At 42.4% G+C, this 19,928-nt stretch overlaps 1 protein-coding gene across 1 annotated transcript; it reads right to left on the bottom strand.

Annotated features, from left to right (window-relative positions):
* Positions 1–8,786: 8,786 nt before the first annotated feature.
* FGF23 (fibroblast growth factor 23) lies at positions 8,787–18,328 on the bottom strand. The gene is made up of 3 exons (XM_019756923.3): positions 18,027–18,328; positions 12,253–12,356; positions 8,787–10,756 (listed from the first exon to the last, which is right to left on the bottom strand). Exons 1-3 carry the CDS (start codon positions 18,220–18,222, stop codon positions 10,313–10,315), a joined length of 744 nt encoding a protein of 247 aa, XP_019612482.1. The 5' UTR covers positions 18,223–18,328; the 3' UTR covers positions 8,787–10,312.
* Positions 18,329–19,928: the final 1,600 nt, after the last annotated feature.

Below are 19,928 nucleotides of genomic sequence, written 5' to 3'. Positions count from 1 at the left end.
TTTAGAGTTGATCAATTTTCAGAAAAATTTTGTTGCATGTTAATTGGAATCGCATGCATTTGTTCATTTTACGTAGTCATTCAATAACTATTTTTCAAACATGGCATCCGCATGCCAGGCTGTTATAAGAACTATTATGAGAATTGCAAATATACTCGTATAGCAACAAACAAACAGATGAAGTCCCCATCCTTGTGGAACCCATATTCTGTCAGGCAAGACAGATAACTGTGTAACATGTCAGTGTGGTCAGTGCTGAGGAAAATGAAGCAGGGTAAGGGGACTTGAGGGAGGAGTGCTGGCTGCTTTGTTTAGGGCAAGAACAGAAGGGCTTTCTAAGGTGATAGTGGAGGGAGTGTGGAGGATCTGAGTGCACTGTGCTGAGCTCTGGGAGAAGAGCTCCCGGACAGGAGGAGAGAGTGCAGAGGCCCTGCCAGAGGAGGGGTCATGCTTTGCATGTTTGACCTGTGCAAGAGGAGTCGGGAGAGTGACAAGGGGGAGGGCAGAGAGCTAAGGGAATGGGGAAGTGTTTGTGGTCTACATGTATGCATAAGACGGGTAATTTGTTGGTTGATTGTCTGATGGGAGTGGGCAGTGACACAGGAAAGGTTTATTGTCAGAAACCTGCATTCAAGTTCTAAGCCTGCCTCTTAAAAATTTTGTGGGGGCCCGGCCGGGTGGCTCAGGTGGGGGGAGCACTGTGCTCCTAACACAGAGGTCACCGGTTCAATTCCCACATGGGCCAGTGAGTTGCACCCTCTACAGCCAAGATTGTGAACAACAGCTCTCCCTGGAGCTGGGTTCTGAGCAGCGTGATGACGCCACAGGCCACCTTGTGCCGACTCCCGACCAACTGCCTCAGCCTCAGCCTCAGCTTCAATACGAGCATGGTCCAGGGAGCTGTGTCCTGCACAACTAGACTGAGAAACGATGGCTTGAACTGGAGGTTGGGGGCGAGGCAGAAGAAAGGGGAAAAATAGTTTTGTGGCTGAGAAAGTCTCAATAAGCCCAAGCTGTCGTTTCCTCATATTAAATAGAGAGTAATTACAATGATGTATGTGTGTGTGTGTTTTGGCAATCTTTTGGTTTTGATATATCAAAAGTCTACAGAGAACTTGCAAGAATAATACGAGGAACTCCTTTCTGTGCACCCTTTTACCTGGATTCACCACTTGCTTGCATTTTGCCTCATTTGCCTTGCTGTTTGCGCTCTGTCTTTCTATGTGTACGTATATGTATGTGTGTTGTATGTAGGTTTTCCCCGGAGACATTTGAAAGGAAGTTGGAGACACCTTGCCTTTTTTCCCTGCAAAATTTCAGTGTGTTTCCTAAGATCAAAGATGTTTAGTCACAGAATAAATACCAAAATTAGGAAATTTGACACTGATACAATCTATTATCAAATCTGGAGGATTTTTGTCAACATGATACTGTCTGATGAAATTTTTTAATTTTAAAAATTTGTCAGTTATTCCACTGATGTTATGGCTATTTTTCCCCCAGTCCAGCATCCAATCCAGGACCAGGTGTTGCATTTAATTATATTTCTTTATTCCCCTTCATTCTGGAACCATTTCTTAGCCTTTCTTTGTTTTTCTTGACCTTGTTATTAAAAAAAAAAAAAAGTACAGGCTAGTTACTGGGTTTTTTTCCCTTGATACTCTTCATTATTAGATTCAGATGATTCATGTCTGAAGCGCCTCAGAAAAGATGTGTCTGGTGAATCTCAGCAGAAGGGACATGATGTTGTGTCACCATAAAACTCCTATTTATCTGGTTTCTCATGAAGTTTTCACCCACTCTTTTAGCCACCAGTGGTTATCTCCTAACTCTATTTGTGTATCCATGCTCATTAGTTAGCACTATGCTGTAAGGAAGCGTGTTCCCTTCTCCCCTACTTATTTATATTGTATGAACTCGGAGGTTCTCATTCAATGACTTCAAATCAGTACTATTATTATGTTATCCATCAGATTCGTCCTGTGGGAACCCTTTCAAGATGCTTCTTGTATTCTCTTGACATAGTCCCATCATTCTTTAAGCATTTTTTTACTTTCAGACATAACAAGATGCTCCAGACTTGTCTTATTCTTTCCCAGCCCCAGTCTCAGGAATCAGTTTTTTCCCCAAAGAGCCTGTTTCCTTTTAGTGGAAATGACATTCAGAAACCAAGATCTGGGTGCCAGGTGTGCTCATGGCTAATCTAGGTCTTCCTTGTTATCATTACACTGAATTCCAGTCTATGACTACACCACGTTTATTCTATTGGTGAACACATGCACTGCATCCAGTTTGGGGCTATCATGGAAAAAACGGCTATGAATCCTTTTTTTAACTAGTCTTGTGGGCATATGTTTTTCTTTCTCTTGGGTAACCACCTAGGAGTGCAAATGCTGGGTCATAGGGTAGGTGTGACTGTATGCTCAGTATACGAGAAACTGGTCAGATCTTTCTCCAGGGAGGTTGTACCTTTTTATGCTCACCAACAAAGTAAGAGAGTTCTGGGTGCTCCACAACCTCACCCACTTTTGATGTTATCAGCCTTTAATTTTAGCCCTTTGTTGTGTGTGTAGTCGTATGTCATGGTGTTTTTAATTTTTCATTTCCTTGTTAACTAATGATGCGGAGCATTTTTTCACATACTTATTGGCTATTTTATAGCTTCCTTTGTGAAATCTACTTTTTAAAATTGTATTTGTCTTTTTATTGTTGAGTTCGAGTTCTTTATACATTTTGGAGATACAGGTCTTTTGTCAGCTATATGTGTGAGTGTGTGTGTGTGTGTGTGTGTGTGTGTGTGTGTTTATATATATATGTATTATTTATAACTTTGTTTTAAAATAAACAATCTATTTGTTATCAAATATAATTTTCCCTTAATAGTGTTTTTTTAATGAGAAGTTGTTAATTTTCATAAGACTAATTTACTATTGTGTTGTTTTATGGTTATTGCTTTCTAGTCTATCTAAGAAATCTTTGCTACCCCCAGTTATGGAGATAATGTGTTTCCTTCTAGAAGCTTTATAATTTTACCTTTCATTTGATCTATCTGGGATTAATTGATTGTGTATGGTGTGAGGTAAATGGTTGAGTTTTGTGTTTTTTCACATGGATATTCAATTGTTCCAGCGGTATTTATTGAAAACACTTTCCTTTCCCCCAGAATTGCTTTGGTTCCTTTGTCAAAAATCAATTGATTATGTAAGTGTGGGTCTATTTCTGGACTCCTTATGTTGGTTTTCTTTTGCTGTTGAAGGTTTTTTTTTGTATATGTGTGTGTGTGTGTGTGTGTGTGTGTGTGTGTGTGTGTGTATTTAATAGACTTTATTTTTCAAAATAGTTTTTAGATTTACAAAAAAATTGAGACGATAAGAGTTCCCATATTCCCTGCACTAAATTTCCCCTATTATTGACCTCTTGCATTAGTGTGGCACACTTATTACAATTAATGAATCAATATTGATACATTATTAACTATAAAGTGCATGGTTTATTCAGACTTTCTTAGTTTTTAACCTAGTGTTCCTTTTCTGTTCCATAATGCCCAGTCCCATCCCATACCACATTATGTTTAGTTGTCATGGCTCCCTAAGCTCCTCTTAGCTGTGACAGTCTCTCAGACTTTTCTTTCTTTCTTTTTTTGAATACTGGTCAGTTGTTTCGTAGGATGCCTTCTTATTGGAATTTGACGTTTTTCTTCATGAGTAGGGTGGGATTATGGTTTTTCGGTAGGAAGCCCATAGAGCAAAGTATCGTTTTTATCACATCATATCAAGTACATACTATCAGCATGGCTTATTTGATTTGTTGATGTTGACCTTGATCACGTGGCTGAGGTAGTGTTTGTCACTTTTTCTACTGTAAAGATACACTTTTCCCCTCCTTTCCATGCTGTATCCTTTGGAAAGAAGTCACTGTGTACAGCTGGGATTTATGCTGCCCTCTCTGAGAACAAAGTATCTACATAAATTATTTGGAATTCTTCTGCCTGAGAGATTAGACTCTTCTCCCCCACTTATTTATTTACTCAATTACTTAGGTTTCTCGATAAGATTTTGAACTTTTGAGTTCATTGAGACTTATTTGTTGGCCCAGCATATGATCTATATTGATGGACATTCCAGTTGTATTTGGAAAGAGACTATTTTTCAGTTGTTGGGTTTAGTGTTCTATTAATGTAAATCATATAAAGTTCATTACTAGTGTTGCTCAGCTATCTCTAGCCTCACTGTTTCTTTAACTATTTACTTAATTAATTACTGAGAGGGGTGTTCACATTTCCAACGATGATTTGCACTTGTCTTTTTCTCCCTTCAGTTTTGTCAGTTTTAGTTTATTTGTTTTGTTGCTCTGTTTTTAGAAACATAAACATTTATGACTTTTATGTTTCCCTTATGAATTGGCCCCTTCATCAGTATTAATGTTCCTCTTTACCTATGGCAATATTCCTTAATATAAGGCTTATTTTGTATGGTATTATTTCTTATGCTTACCGTTTTCACTGTATATATCTGTTATGGATTGAATTGTGGGTCCCCCTCCCCAAATTCATTGAAAGGCTAGCCCCCAGTTGAAGCCCTAGCCCCAGTAACTCAGAATGTGACTGTTTTTGGAGATAGGGCCTTTAAAGAGGCGATTACGTGAAAATGAGGCCAATGAGGTCCCTAATCCAATCCGACTGGTGTCCTTATAAGAGGAATTAGGAAATTTGGACAGACTGACAGATACAGGGATGCACGTGCACAGAGAAAAGACTGTGAAGACACATTGAGAAGGCAGCCACCTGCAAGCCACGGAAAGAGACCTAAGGAGGAACAAAACCTGCTGACATGTTGCTTTTGGACTTCTGCCCTTCAGAACTCTATCGTTTAAGCCACTCAATCTGTGGTATTTTGTTAAGACAGCCTGAGTGAACTAATGCAACATCTTTCCAGCCTTTTCTTTCCAGTGCATCTTTTATAGACAATATATAGTTGGTTATTTTTACTTATTCCAGTCTGTCCATTCCTGGCTTTAGTTGTAGTGTTCATTTATCTATAATGTAGTTATTGATATGATTGGTATTAGTTGGTCATTTTATTATTTGTCCCGTTTGATATTTGTTCTACTGTTTTTTCTTTTCTGCCTTCTTTGGAGATAATTGAATATTTTCCAGTATTCTCTTTTAATATTTTTATCGTCTTTTTGCCCATATCTCTTTGTATTATTATTATTTTGGTGGTTACTTTATGAATTACAATATGCAATATCCTTAACTTGTCACAGTTTACTTAGAGTTAGTATTGCATGACTTTCACGTACAGTGTTAGAATCTTGCAGCCATGTTGTTTCATTTACCCTTCCCATCCTGTGTGGTAGTTTTTCATGTGTATGACACCTACATATATTACTAACCCCACACTACAGTGTTCTAACTTTTGCTTTAAGCAATATTTTAAAGAAATCAAGGGAAGAAAGTATTATTTATATATATTTTATATATATTATATGTATTTCAATAATTGTTGTTTAAATTTACCCACATTTTTCCTATTTCTGATGCTCTTCTTTCTTTCCTGTAGTTTTTCCATATGATGTTACTTGTTTTCAGCCTGAGAGGTTCTCTCAGTTTTTATTTCACCTTCATTATCTTCCACCTTCATTTCATTCACGTTTTTGCTGAATATGTAATTCTGAGTAGGTAGCTTTTACTTTCTCTCAACTTTTACAATGTGCCATCCCATTGTTTCATGGCTTCCGTTGTTTATGATGACATTACTGAGCAAGGGCTCTCTGCCTGACGCCCACAGAAGCCAATGCTACGGGACTGGCTTTTGAGGAAAAAAAAAAAAAAAAAAAAGCTTTTTTGTAGGCTCGACTGGCAAGGAGACAGGAGGCAAGGCTCAAATTTGTCTCCCTAGTCCAGAGTTTAGGGCAAGATTTAAGGGGTTCAATACCAGACCTTCCTGGACAATGGACCCTTCACTTCTGAAATGGTTCAGTGTTTAGGTTCCAGTAATGTCCCAGTCCTTTGGGTCCATTGGCGGGAACAGTTAAGAGTTCAAAAGTGTTACTCGTAAGTGCTATATCCAAGGTTTAAACTTTGGTTCCAGGTTTTGTTAGAAATAAAATAGGACCAGTTGGAGCTGGTTCTGTGGTTACAATGAGAAATCAGCCATAATTCTTATACATGTTCACCTATGTGTAAAGTGTCATTTTTTTCTGCAGCAGCTTTCAAGATTTTATCTTCGTTTTCAACAGCTTGACTTAAATATTTTTAAATGTGGTTTTCTTTGTATTTATCTTGCTTTAGGTTTGCTGAGCTTCTTGTATCAGTACATTAGTTTTTCACGAGTTTGAGGAAAATTTCAGCCATTATATTTTCAAATAGTTCTTATTCCTAAATCTTTTCTGCTCCTATCCTTTTGGTGTAGGCGGTAGCCATCTAGCCAAAACCTGCACTGGGGAAGCAACCTTGAGTCATACTTTTCCACCAATAAAAAACAAGAACGGTTGGAGCGGTAACTGCAAAAGAGATATAATCAGATTTAGGAAAGGTCCTCATAACAGCACCCAAACACCAGTAAAGGAGCTGTCCTCTGGGTGACCTGTCCTCATTACATACTAAATAACACACACAGCAGCGCCATGACAGACCTGGAGCGGCCCATATAAGACCAAAAAGAGGGTGGCAATCTAATTCTCGGAATGCCCTGCCCCATTCCTGGAAAACTCATGAATATTCCTCCCCTCAATCAAAGCTAACCCAGCCCCTAACCTGAGGGCACCTAAAAAACGCTCTGCCCATAGACCTCAGGGAGCCACATCTATTCTCTTTTGGAGTGTGCTCCCTCGGTGCATCAAGCTTTTGCTTTAAGAAACTTTTCTATCTGCAAACTGTTTCACCCACTCTCTTGATTTCTATCCTGAGAGGGGCAAGGACCCCTGCGTGGGAAACACGGGGACTCCACTTACACATATTTTGGATGGTTTGATATTGTCCCACAGATCACTGACATTCTGGTCATTGATTTTCAAACTTATTTTTTTCTCTTCAGATTAGATAACTTTCTTTATATTAAATGGCTATATTTCTTCTTTCATCTCCAACCTGCTATTAAGCCCATTTAATACATTTTTCATTTCAAGTATTGTATTTTTCAATTCTGGATTTCTATTTGGCTCTTCTCTATTATTTGCTTTCTCTCTTGAGATACCTAATTTGTTTGTTCATTATGATCAAACTTGCCTTTAAAATCCTTAAATTTAGTTATAATAGCTGCTTTAAAATTCTTGCCTGTTAATTCCAACATATGGGTCATCTTATGGTTGGTTTCTAGTGACTGTGTTTTCTCTTGATTGTGGGCCATTTTCCCTTATTTCTTCTCATAAAATGTGGATGATACCATGTATTGAGTCTGGATTGTGTCATCTTCTTTTAAAGGAAGTTCAGTTTTGTTCTGGCAGACAGTTAAACTAGTGGAAGATTGTCGTGGTCATGTCAGGCTTCCTTATCCATAATTCTCTGTTAGAGCAGGTCAACTTCAGTTTTGAATTTAGTTTTAGGGTGCATTACTTTTTCTGGGGCTTAAGCCTTCCTTCTAGGATGTGGCCTTTCTGCAGTCTCAACTAAATGCTGATGCACTCAGTGAGTCTCTTCACCCTGGCTTAGTTGGATTTCTAATGTTTCTCAGCATTTCATGGCCTCTAGCATCACTCCCTGTTCATCTCCCAGTTCTGTAGCAGATGATCTTTGTTAGGTCTTGCTGACTCCTTCCCTGTGCATGTGCAGCCCAGTCCTTGGCCAAAGGCCTGCAGTGAAGGCTCACGTAGACTTTTGAAATCTCCCCTTTGCACAGCTTCTCTTTCTCAGCTACCCTACCCCACAAAGCCCAGCTGCTTTCTCAGCTGGACAGGGAAATGTCTATAGAATACCTTTTTTTCTCTACAGTGTTTTATTCTCCTTCTACAATGGAATGAAGTCTTGTTTATTCCCAAATGATGATTTTGGTATTGTTCCATTCCTAGGGATTATCGATTTTAAAGTCCTCTGGGTGAGAAAACTGAAATGCTAAGGATGGATGAAACTTACAAGCAGAGGCCAAGTTATCTGTTAAAAAGATAAAAAAAAAAAAAAAAAAGACTGGATAGAACTTTTAAAACAATAATCTTCCTTTGTTAAGTCTGTTTTGGGTGATCAAAGAAATATAGCATTTGACCGGCACTCCTATATATAGCATGATGGCTATCCATCCCCTTTCTCTATAGTACAGTGGACTTTGTTATTCAGACTCTTAAAGGGACATAATCAGAAGACAATCCCCTTTGTAGATTTTGTCAGAAGGTCATTTGAACAGCAGTCAAAATAGTGAGTCTTATACTAAGTTCTTTTACATTAATTGTTGAAAGGGAGACGCTGATGGCTAAAGTCAGGTAATGAAAAATTGTAAGCTTGACTGATGTAAATTTGAATGCAGAGAGATGTAAATGTGTAATAGGCATCTTTGCTTCCTGTGTTTTGGTAACTGAGCAGATAGAGATTAAAGAAGGGCTTCTGGGGACACCAATTTCAAAAAAGAGAAGACATGTCTATTCATTATTTTGTTCTGCTATCAAGTCTCACAGGGCAGTAACGTTGTGCTAAGTACAGAGCATCCGGTTTACTGGGATTGTGTGGTTGTGTCTGGGTAGTCGTCAAATAAAAAAAAATTCTCTCTTTCAAGGAAACACTTTAGAGGTAAAATGATCAGAAAGCCAATAGCAATGAAAAAAATCTTTATTTTTAATAATTCATTAAAATTGTCTACTTATAAATGGAAAAAACTGAATATCTTAAACTGCTGATATTCTTTTACAACTTTGCCTTCTCTGCATTTTCCCAATATAACCCCTTTTATTCTCACATTCTGACATGCTTTGATGCAGTGATACAGAGAGGAGAAGCTAACAGAAGTTGAGGTGAATTTTATTTTTCTTTTAAACAGAAGAAAGGAAAAAGGTGAGCTTACATTTTTATAAATATATATAAATATAGAGCGATAGGCAAAATCTTCCAAATAAATAAATAAATATTGCCACATGCTAAGGGCCATAGGAAATTGTGGGGGCTACTTTGGCTCTGACAAACAGAAAACCCCTGATAAATGGTGCTGAGTTTGTTCGGAAAACCAGTTTTCTACCTAAATCCTTTGGGAATTTTGCATCTAGTTATCAGTATTGAGGAGCTTCCAATAGCTTTTGTACAGTATTACACTCCAACGGGAAATGAAAACTATATGAAGAAAATATTTGCCATGCACTGCTATATAATATTAGAATCTTAGTGTTTCAGAATAGGAACTAGTCCTTCAAGTTCAGCGTAAAACCATCAGGTGAAAACAGTTGCCGGACGTTTCTCTCATAAGTAAAAAGAATGGATCAGTTTCTGAGGTTGTATATATGGTAGCACTGGGGGGAAGGTGACTGGGGAGAAGCCGCCTTTAAATCTACTTTGCTTCTTAATATCCTGCTCAAATAGAGGTAGGAAAATGGGTCCCCTTGTGGGAAGACCCTAAGTCACAGGGTAAGGGGAGGGTGAGGCCTGAGCAACACTCCCACCTGTCTGGTGCTCCTCAGCTATGTGGCAAATGAGCTTTGGTTTTCCTCAGGGTAGTACTGGGGCTCCTGGGCCTGAAAGCTCTCTTCATTTAACGCCCCCAGAATTTCCAAGTGGATTAAGACTCAGACCCGCTGGCCTAGGAATGTTTTAACTAATCCCCTAGCCACTGCGGCAAGGTAGTAAAGAAATCACAGTGAAGAGCTGACAGTGTGGTCTTTGCATCAGTCCTACCATGTGGTGCCCTGGTTACCCAGCTGTTACTGCCCCAGGTCAAGGTCATACGCTCAAATGTCACCAGGGCCAAGGTAACCACTGCAAGGACAGTGGAGAAGCTGCTGGCATTGGCTCTTCCTTCACTTCACAAGTGGTGAGCTCACTAAGCCCTTGCTTTGTTTTCAGTGCTACACTGATTAAGAAGAGAGGCACATAGAGGGAAATAAGGGAAGGAGAAATTCCACCTCCCTTCCTTAGTGCAGGGGAAATGCCTAGTTTACCTATGGGGGCTTCTCAGTTCAGAAAGGTGGTATGAGTGGGTTGAGGAAGGCAGTGAAACTCTCATTTCTCAGGCCTCAAAGGCAGATTCTCAGGGGCTTTCCTGGGAAAGGAAATGGAGAGAGGCAGCTAATTCCACACATAAACCCACCTTCCCTTCCTTGGTGTGTAAAGGGAGCTGGTCCCTTTCAAAACAGTTTACTTTTCTGAAAGGTGGTGGGAAAGGATTTCTGTCTGGTGTCCCTAGATAAACTTGGGGAAGGGGCGGCACCTCACCACTCCCAGCCCCCCGCCGTGTGCGTTGCCCCTGCTGCCTCTGAGCACCCCTAAGGGGTCACTGGCCACCAGGCTGTTGTCCTCGGCGCTGGGGAGCTCCTGGGAGCAGGAGGCCGGGGCGGGGGTCATCCGGGGCCGGGGCTTCAGCACGCTCAGCGGGTCGGGCTCCGAGTCGTCGTCCTCGGCGCTGCGCGTGTGCCGCCGCGGCCGCGGGGTGTTGAAGTGGAACAGGGGGATCTCGTTCCTCCGGGACAGGAACTGGGAGTAGGGCGGGGGGTTGGTGCCCGGCAGGAAGGCCCTCTTCGCCCGGCCCAAGCTGACGAGGAAGCGGTGCTGGGGCGAGTGGTACACGTCGTAGCCGTTCTCCAGCGTCCGCTGGCGGAACTTGCAACTCTCGGGACTGAAGTGATGCTGAAAGGGCAAAACGAGCCAGGTGAGGGCCCGTGAGGGCGGCGAGTGCGGCCCCGCGCCCCCGGCCCTGGGCCCCTGCTCCGTGCGGACCAGCCTGAAACGCTGCGGGTAAGTTGGTGATGGCAGCAGCTTCATCTCTCCCGACAACGCTATTAGGTCGGTCGGTGTAGTTAACCCCACTGTGCCCTGCTGGGGAAACGTGATTTTGACTAGTGCTTTCCAAATCGCCCACTGCCCCGGGAGTAGCAACCCCAGGGGCCGCAGGCTGCCCGGACGCCTGCTGGGTGGGCGCGCGGCTCTCGGGCTCTCGGGCTAGACATGGACAGAGCCGCGTTTCCTGTGCCTGGTTGCTGGACAGAGGGCTAACGTAAACGTAGCCTTGTCCTTCCGATTTTCTGCCTTTTGAACGCTCTTTTGGCTGGAAGGTGGCTTGGCTCTGTCTACTTACCTGGAGAAAGGAGGTGGGATGGAGTTTGCAGGACCAAACATAAGTGAGGGTGCTCACATCAGAGAGTTAAGACAGTCTGGGAATCAGGGACATGAACTTTGGCAACAGATTGTCCTAGTTCTGAGCCCTTAGTCTGCCACTAATTAGTGCCAGCTTTTATCGAGTGCCTGCTAGGATCTTTGCATATTAATTACTTCCCTTAATCCTCAAACTCCATGAAGCAGTGTTTCACAGGTGAGATCTATATGCCTGTATCTGGTCAACAGGTCTGTCTGTATGTACATATGTACGTATTTATTGTCCATATTTATTTCTTCAACAGGTATTTATCTGCTCTGGGCCAGATACCACTACAGATGCTGGGACACAGCAGTAAGCAAAACAGAAAGGCATTGCTCCTGGAACTTCTAGTCGGTCTGTCTGGTGTAAAAGGCTCCTGAGATAAGCAGTCCTACTACTGTACTATCTCAAAATCCTTTGGGATGTGCTCTGCAACCTGTAGTGTGGGAAATCCTTTGCTTACCAATCTGAAGGACCAGTCATTGCAGTTGGGGCAGATAATTAATTAGAGATCTCTAAGTGGGGGGTTGAGGGAGACCCACAGGGCCCGGGGTCCATCGCACTTCACTTTTTCCAGGTGAGGAAAGTTTAGAGACGTGAGGGGACTTATCCAAGGTCAAGGACGTGTAATAACCGAATCCAGAAGAGGCCAGGGCTTCTCACCCTTTCTAACGCACTTTGCAACATGCATTTACCAGACTAAAGGACACACCGGCTACATACAAGGTGCTGTGCTAGACACAAAAATGGGTCCTAACGGGCAGTTTATAATAGAGGTTAAGAATCTGGGCTCCAAAACCAGACTACCTGGATTCAAACCCCAGTGGTGTAAACCTGAGCGTTTAATACTTATACTGAAAAAAGTACTCAGTGAAAACAATCATCAAAGTATAATGCAAATGGAATCTTCAAGCTATAAGCATCTATGAGCTGTCAAAAAAAATAGATAATTATTTGCAAATGGTGACCAGCACAAAAAGAAACTCACTGATCCAAAAATGTTGCCCCTGAAGTCCATGCAGAGGTATCTTCTACTCATCACACCTGTTATCACCACAAAGCCAGCATCCTCTGAGCTGATCATCAGGGCACCTGTGGAGAAAATCATTCAGGTCACGTCTTTGCTGCACGCCCAGTTCTCACCTTCAAGCACTTTCTGAAAACCTACCTTCATGAATCCTCCGTTGATTTATTTTAATGGTGGTGATGATTTCATATAACCCTCCCCTTGCACTTACTTGTTCAGCATCACTTCTTCTGATTCCCCCTCCTCTCCCTCCAGTTGCCTCCTTCCTCATCCTCTTGCTGCATGGAGCACTCTGAACTCCTAATGTTCTTTTACCTGCATTGTACATGTTTCTTGGACTATTTCTCCCTTGCCTGGCTAATTCCCCTTCATGTTTGTGGTGGTGGTCATGTTCTCCCAAGCCTTCTGCCTTTGTGATTTTACAACCTGTACCGAGATGTCTTTCAAGGGTCCAGCTTGCACACAGAGGCTGATTTTCCACCGAGGTAGCTGTGCAATAGTCACTGATACATCAGTCAACACCCATCATACACGCATGTCAAGAACCGTATTAGAATTGTTCTTCCCCTCCCTCCCGGTTCTGCTTGTTGAAGTGACTCACCCTTCAGGGCTCGGCTCAGATGTCATTATGTCTATGGAAACTTTCCTAATATCCCTAATCAGCTCCCTCAGAACCAGGCCTACCCCTCTGTTGTATAATAACATGCATTTCATTCACCTTGCTTAATTAAGTTCACATACCTAGTACTTTCCCTAGAGGGAGCTACTTAGAAGCAGAGGGTTTATGTTTCCGTGTTGAATAGATACCAGGGATGGATGGAATTTATTCTTGGGTCTTTATCGCTGTTCTTTGTCTTTTTTTCACTTAGTGGTGTCCCCTCCAGGTTCAGTCCCTCCTGGTCTTTCAATGCCTCTCTCAAAAATAGTTTCCTAAAAGGGCTTGAAACCCATTCATACTACTTACACCTTAAATAATCGATAATAGCTTTAAGTATGACCCCCCTCACCCACCCCCATGGAAAAGTGTGAGTTTAACAAGTGCCAATGACCAGTTAAATAAAGTCTAAAGCTCTCTCTTTTTGTGGCAAGGGTACAATTCAGCAAGACTTCTGCTCCCACCCCCCACCCCCCCAGCGCTGTTTAATTACCTGACATTTTCTGTGGAAAATCATTTCCTAAAGACTTTGGGACCACTTCCATTTGCCTACCACAGAACTTCCCCTTGCATCTCATTTGGCCTCACAGCCTCAAGTAAGGAGCCCAGGTAGGGGTTTGAATCCCTTTTCTAGAAATGTCTTGTGCTCAGTAAGTGGTGGAGCGTCGTGGGGTGACTTACAGCCTGTCTCCTCCCTCACCCCATGTAGGCTCAATACTGGACCTCTTAGGAGAGCAGCTGGCAATACTTAGATGTGAGCTGAGTACAGGTCTTGATATGGACTGAATGAGGCCTGAATGCTGTGGGGCAGAGGGAATGAAGCGGGAGCAAGCCCAGGAAGAAGAGAAAGGGAGCGGCCAAAGAGAAAAGTTCATTTGTTTCTAAGTTTGGATGAGGGTTAGCTTTTTGGGAAGCTTCTGGAAGTGGGATGGGGCATGGGTGGTGTAGAGGATATTTAAATTACTCCATAATGGGGTCTGCCTATATATCTCATATATGTGGCTAATTTTGTGGTGACATAAGCCCTGAGAAAAACATCAGAAACGTGTGGGAAGTAGTTTCTGTCCTAATAAATTTTCAATCTAATCAGGAAAAAATGGCACTGAGTAGCTGTTTTTGAGTGATTGTGCTCTAAGTACTTTACGTATTTTAAATTCTCAAAACAACTATTGTACTGTTAATATTAATAGTGATAGTAGCAGCATCCCCATTTAAGTGATACGGAAACTTAGGCAGGATTCAAACTCAGGTCAGTGAGTCTAACATCCTCTTCCTGCGACCCTTCAGCTTGCCTCCAACAGAAATTATTCCCAGTGTGAGAAGACAAAATCCAGTGCCAGAAAACATGCTGCAGGCCACGAGAACCCCGTCACCATGCCCCGCGTCCGTCAGGGAGAGGGCACTGACCCGGGAACAGGAAACCGGGGTACCTGGATTCTGGTCCCAGATATGCCCTTTACTAACTTTGTAGCCTTGGGCAAGTCATTGCTCTAGTGTCAGTTTCGTCAGATGTGAAAAGAGAATAATAATAGCTGTCCTTCCAACGTTATAGGGTTATGATTAGAATCAAATGGGATGGTGTAAAAATGACTCGAAAGTGTTGAGCAGCTGGAAGGCATTATGCGGTAGGTGCTGAGCTGCCACTATGACCAGCCCATACTTTGCCAGTCATGCTGCCTGATGCTCAGGGTCACTAGACAGCGTGCAGGGTGCACACACTCCTGGTCTCCAGGGCCAGTCCCCACAGAAAACAGCCTGCGGAGGAGCAGTGAGCAGGTGCTATGGAGCACACCCAGGCTTGCATCAAACCAACATAAGCCAATGTGAAAGTTCAGGAAATGTAAGAGACAGAGTTCCTTCCTTCTGCAATTTCAGAAGACATGTTTTCACAGTCTGCACAGATTCAAGGGCAGAATTCAGCGGAAGGAAGGAACAAATCACAGGCTGCTTGAGCTACAACCTGTTGGAGCAAGGCAGATTTAATGGTTGTTCCTTTCAGTGACAGCAGGTGGTGCATTAGAAGAAGCAGAGGTTTGGGGTCAAGGTGTCCTCTACGTCATTTACTACCTATGTGACCTTGAGCCAGTTATTTAAATCATTTAACCTTCATTTTCTCATAGTATAGAGTAGAATCATCTACCTCATTTGGTTGTCTTGAGGATGTAATAAGATAATATTTTATCCACCATAAGAGCACTTTCTAAATACTGGTAATTGTTATATTACCACTTTATCTCCATCTCTGCTGTCAAAGTGGAAAATTATCTGCTCCTGTTCAAGTGTCACAGTCAGTCAATGACAAATGAGATGATGGATGTAAAGTGCTTCGAACTCTCCAAAAGAAAGATAAAATTTTGAAGGATTAAATAGCTTGAGGACAATTCAGCTTCAAGTAAAGGAAAAGCTATGGGGAAGCTGGAGGAAGTAAAAGTACTAGGCCCGAGGAAGTGACATTAACCAGGGGTGAGAAGCATCTCTTTTCTGCTGCCTCCACAAAGTGGGGATAGTGGGCAGTGGGAGGCTGGTGCTGTTCGCAGTAGGACAGCACATGGGGACACGGGAGAGGCTCCCAGACAGGAGCGCTGTGAGTCTGAAAGGACATTACAGAATCTTGTCGGCAGATAATTTCACAGTGACCAGCAACGCAAAGATCGGTTGGGCTCTTGACTATTAATCAAGACTTTACTAAAAAGCACAATAATCAAATGAAACATTTCACTGGAACTTTATAAATAATTAGGAGGGGAGAAAACTATTCCACACCTTCCCGTTGGTTTAAAAGTATTGCTTTATGCTCACTGAGGAGGTAATTATAAATCCTCTGTTAATTAGTTGTGCTACCTATCTACATGCACCAATGTTTCCTCTCTCCTTTTTGATAACTTTTATTTCAGTACATATATATAAAATTTTTGGTAATGCACATGATAACTGATTTTAATAGCACAAAAGAGTATATAAACTAAGAAACTGTCTCCCTCCACCACCCTGACCTGAGTTCCCCTCCCTAGGTTTGTGTTGATATCTAGAGGCATAGTGCTTAGCTAGTAGCTATATCTGACCAAAAAAAAAAAATCACTTCTCTGTCAAAAAAAAAAAAAATCTGAAATCAGTTCAATTCATTTTGCTTCTTTTCAGTCATTTTATTAGGTTGGTGCAAAAATAATTGCAGTTTAAATGTTTAAAATAATTGCAAAAACACAATTATTTTTGCACCAACCTAATAATTAATTCCAACTAGTACTCAGTGCCTCCTGTGGGCCTGATGTCCATGGATATTTGAGGGAAAGTTCTATAATTCTGCTTGCCTGCTCCCCAGTGCTTGCCTGGGCCCCACACTGGAGCAGTGAGCCCATCACAGCTGGTACACACTGTTCCTCTCTATGTCGTGTTCAGGAGGACATGTCTTTGGGGGGTTTCTTTCAGTGAAGGGAGTCCATGATTCTGGACAGTTTCATCAGCATTCTCTAGTTGTATGAAGTCTTTTCCATCTATGGGAATCAAGATAATTTACCATAATTTACTGTCATGCATTTTAAATCACCTATCACCTTGCAGTGGAAGTAAGGGTGGCCCGCTATGTTGTGTCTCCCTTTGTAGTCACAGAGCTTTGTATGATGCCACACACATTGTAGGTTCCGTTAAATATCCACTGGATAATATGACTGGCACTCTGGGTGCATCAAGTGTATCCAGATTTATTGCAGATTTTTGCCGTTAGACTCAAACTTGGCTTTCAAGATGTTGACTCCTGAATCCTACTATATCTGTGTGAGTTCTGGAATCTGTTTGGTATTTGGACAGACCTTTTCTCCTTCCTCTCACCTCCTATCACCACCCATTGAACACTTGCAAAAGTTTGAACTGTTGGCTTTCATGTGCATGTATCTTGCTACCAAGTTTAAGGACCTTTGATTCTTAGCAAAATTAGTGTCTTGCATACAGCAAGGTCACAGCAAAGTTACTGAGTAATTTAGTATAATAATGAAGAGCAAATTGTTATTCCTATAAGAAGTTTTCTTTAAGTAAATAGAGACTGTGATTACTCTTTCATTCCTTTAATTTGATCTATATTGAATCAGTGTGCATTTTTCTGTATGCTTAGAATAATTTTTACATATTTTCATAAAATAGAAGACCTTGTCTTTTTCAATATCCATCCTCCCTCCTACCCTGTTATCTTTTATAAAGGTGCACACCAAGAGACCCTCATTTGAATAATAAATAATTGACCATTGTGGATGGGTGAAACAACTTTCCAAAACCTAATCTTTAAAAACATTCCAGTTGTCTTGTGTGGGCGAAGGGTTCCCAACTAGCTCAATCTGCTACTGAATGGACCTGTCAGCTCCACAGAGAAGAATCAGCAATTCATACCAAATGGGGTACCTCGAAGCTCCCAGTAAACCTGTTGGATGGATGGATGGATAGATGGATGGATGGATGTATGCATACACAGACAGATGAGTGCATGAATAGCTTGTATACTTGATCAGACTCACCAAGACAATATACCTGGATAGCAGGTCTTTAATACATTTTTTTCTGATAACTTTTATAAGGCCAGAATACAAGAAGCTCAGAGTTGGAGTTGGAAAGACCCGCTGAGTTCATCTATCCCAAACCTTAGTCTGGAATTTTCTTCACAACCTCCATTGCTAACCCAGTCCAAAGTTCATGAGCTAAAACTCAGTGTTTATTGACCTATCTGGCTTTTTCCTCTTAGCCTTCTTGCTGCTCTTTCTGTACATTTTTTGACTCTTTGGACAGGACAAAGAGAAAGTGGCTGCTATTGTGGGAAGAGGGATTTTAGTTAAGACAAATTATTCATGTTGGGAGAAACTAGTAAATACTAATTAGGGAGGTGGCAGAATCTTCTCCCAAGGTTTAAACACAGACACACACACACACACACACACACACACACACACACACACACACACACACACACATATCCTGGGCAAGAAGCTAGGAGGTTGGATTAGCCCTCTGACCTAGCGCAAGGTCTCCCCAAGTCCCTTGTAGGTGGATGGACAGAAGAACCCCCCTTCTCCACAGCCAGAATGAAGCCCCTACTCACTGTAGATGGTCTGATGTGGTGTGCCATCCACATGGCCGTCCTTGTGGATCTGCAGGTGGTAGCTGTTCCTCGCTGTGGCCGTGTACAGGTGGGTCAGGCCACCCAAGCTGGAGCCGAGCAGCGGGGAGGCATCGGGAAAGGCTCTGACTGCACTGCACAGGATGCAGACCAGGAGCCCCAGGCTGGGCCCCGACATCACTGCTCTCTGAATGGCTGGCACGGAATTGAAACCTGACACTGCCCCCTGACTGTGGGCTGGCCTCCCTGGCCTTTTTCTCCTCTTCTTCTTTGTGGGTATCTGGTGTGAGGATCCCAGGCTGGGTTCCCTCCTTTTTTCCCTCGGACTTTTAAAGGGTAGCAGTGTGACATCAAACAGGAAAAACTCCACTGTCCACATCCTCTGTGTTGTAATCAGCCCATTTGAAGAAAGTGCAGAGACCTCTAGGGCTCACGGAAGGCACGTCGGTTCCAGAAACACAGGCACACAAACCCCTCAATTTCAAGCCAACGCTCCAAAAAGTGAATGATGTGTGGGCAAAAGTTATCTACGACTCTGGGTTGTCTGTTGTTGACCTGTCCCACTTCCAGCAGGAAATGTGAAGGCAGCCAGTGGTTCCGAAAAAATCCATCTTCAGTCATGCGGTCAACAGACTCCTGTGCAATTAATCTCCCATTGAGTTTATTCATTTTGGTTTTCTCAGTTCTTTTAATCCAATCAGCAACTATGAGTCCAGGGCTTTCTCTGTGCACAGCACTAAGTGGGTGTTTTGAAGAATACAGAAATAACACAGGGCACCATCAGGCAAATGGTACCCTTTGAGACCCATCTCCTCCTGAAGACTTGGGAGCTGTGAGTAGAGGTGCAAAAACCAAAGTTGCCATCTTGGGAAGAATTCAAAATGGGAAGAAAGAAACAACGCCTAGAAGTCACTGCTGCTCTAAAAAATGCTGAGGTTTGATTTCTCAGTGTCCATGGTTTGGACTGTCTAGGGCAAGTATTATGGTCTCTCCAATAGTTTGGAGACTAATTCAGAGACCTCACGAAGATTGGAAGACTGCTGGCTGAGCACAGGAGGTCAGAGCCCAGGAAGGACCCAGGAGTGCAGTGGCAGGCCAGGCTGTCCCCACAGTTAGTGTCTTCTGGGTGCCTGGCTCCTGGGACTGGACCCTTTCTCACAGATGCTGCTCACAGGTGTGTCCTCTGGGAAGCTACATCTGATGTGGGGGGGTAGTCCTAGCACATGCAGTCCAGTGGGGAGCAAGCTACTGGAATGCATACTCGAAAAACATACACAAAAAAAAGTTGCGGCTCTTCCAATTTCCCATTTGATGCGTTCATACCATGTGCAGGCATCAGGCTAGACATCGTGGTTGGTAGAAGAGAGAGCAAGATGTGATACCCGCATACAGGACCTCACAGGCTAATGGAAGAGGCAGATAAAAATAAGTAAACACATAGAAAACATGATGGGTTGTGCAATGACATAGGTGCAGGCAAAAGGAGGTGTCATTTGTCATAGAGTTTTTATAATTTACAAAGCATTTTCACTGTATTAACTCATTTGAATCTTACTGCCATTCTGTGAGACAGGCACACCCGGCATTACCAATATTTTAATTTTATACATAAAGAAATGGAGATCTTGGGGTTCCTATGTCCAAAGTCACAAAGCAAATAAATGGGGGAACTAGGACAATGTCTTCTGATTCCCAAAGCTGTTTCTCCAATAATAACCATGGTTGCTACTAACACGTATCGAGCACTTAACTAAGTGCTTTATTGTAGTAACTCATTTAATCTTCATAATAACCCTTTAAAGAGATGCTGCCACTTCCTTTGTAGAGATGAGGAAACTGGTGCACGTCGTTTAAGTCATGTGACCCAAGGTCACAGCTGACATG

This window comes from Rhinolophus sinicus, chromosome 1 (assembly GCF_057876585.1).
Source record: "Rhinolophus sinicus isolate RSI-liver-muscle chromosome 1, RSI-T2T, whole genome shotgun sequence".
NCBI classification, from domain to species: Eukaryota; Metazoa; Chordata; class Mammalia; order Chiroptera; family Rhinolophidae; genus Rhinolophus; species Rhinolophus sinicus.
This window is presented reverse-complemented; position numbering and strand designations above follow the sequence as displayed.

Excerpts from the sequence above, each read along its gene's own strand:
- FGF23 (XM_019756923.3), bottom strand. The coding sequence starts at position 18,222 with ATGTCGGGGCCCAGCCTGGGGCTCCTGGTCTGCATCCTGTGCAGTGCA. Across the intron at positions 12,357-18,026 it reads ACCACATCAGACCATCTACA|GTGCCCTGATGATCAGCTCA; the intron begins GTGAGTAGGGGC and ends TTTTCTCCACAG. Across the intron at positions 10,757-12,252 it reads GGGGCAACATTTTTGGATCA|CATCACTTCAGTCCCGAGAG; the intron begins GTGAGTTTCTTT and ends TTGCCCTTTCAG.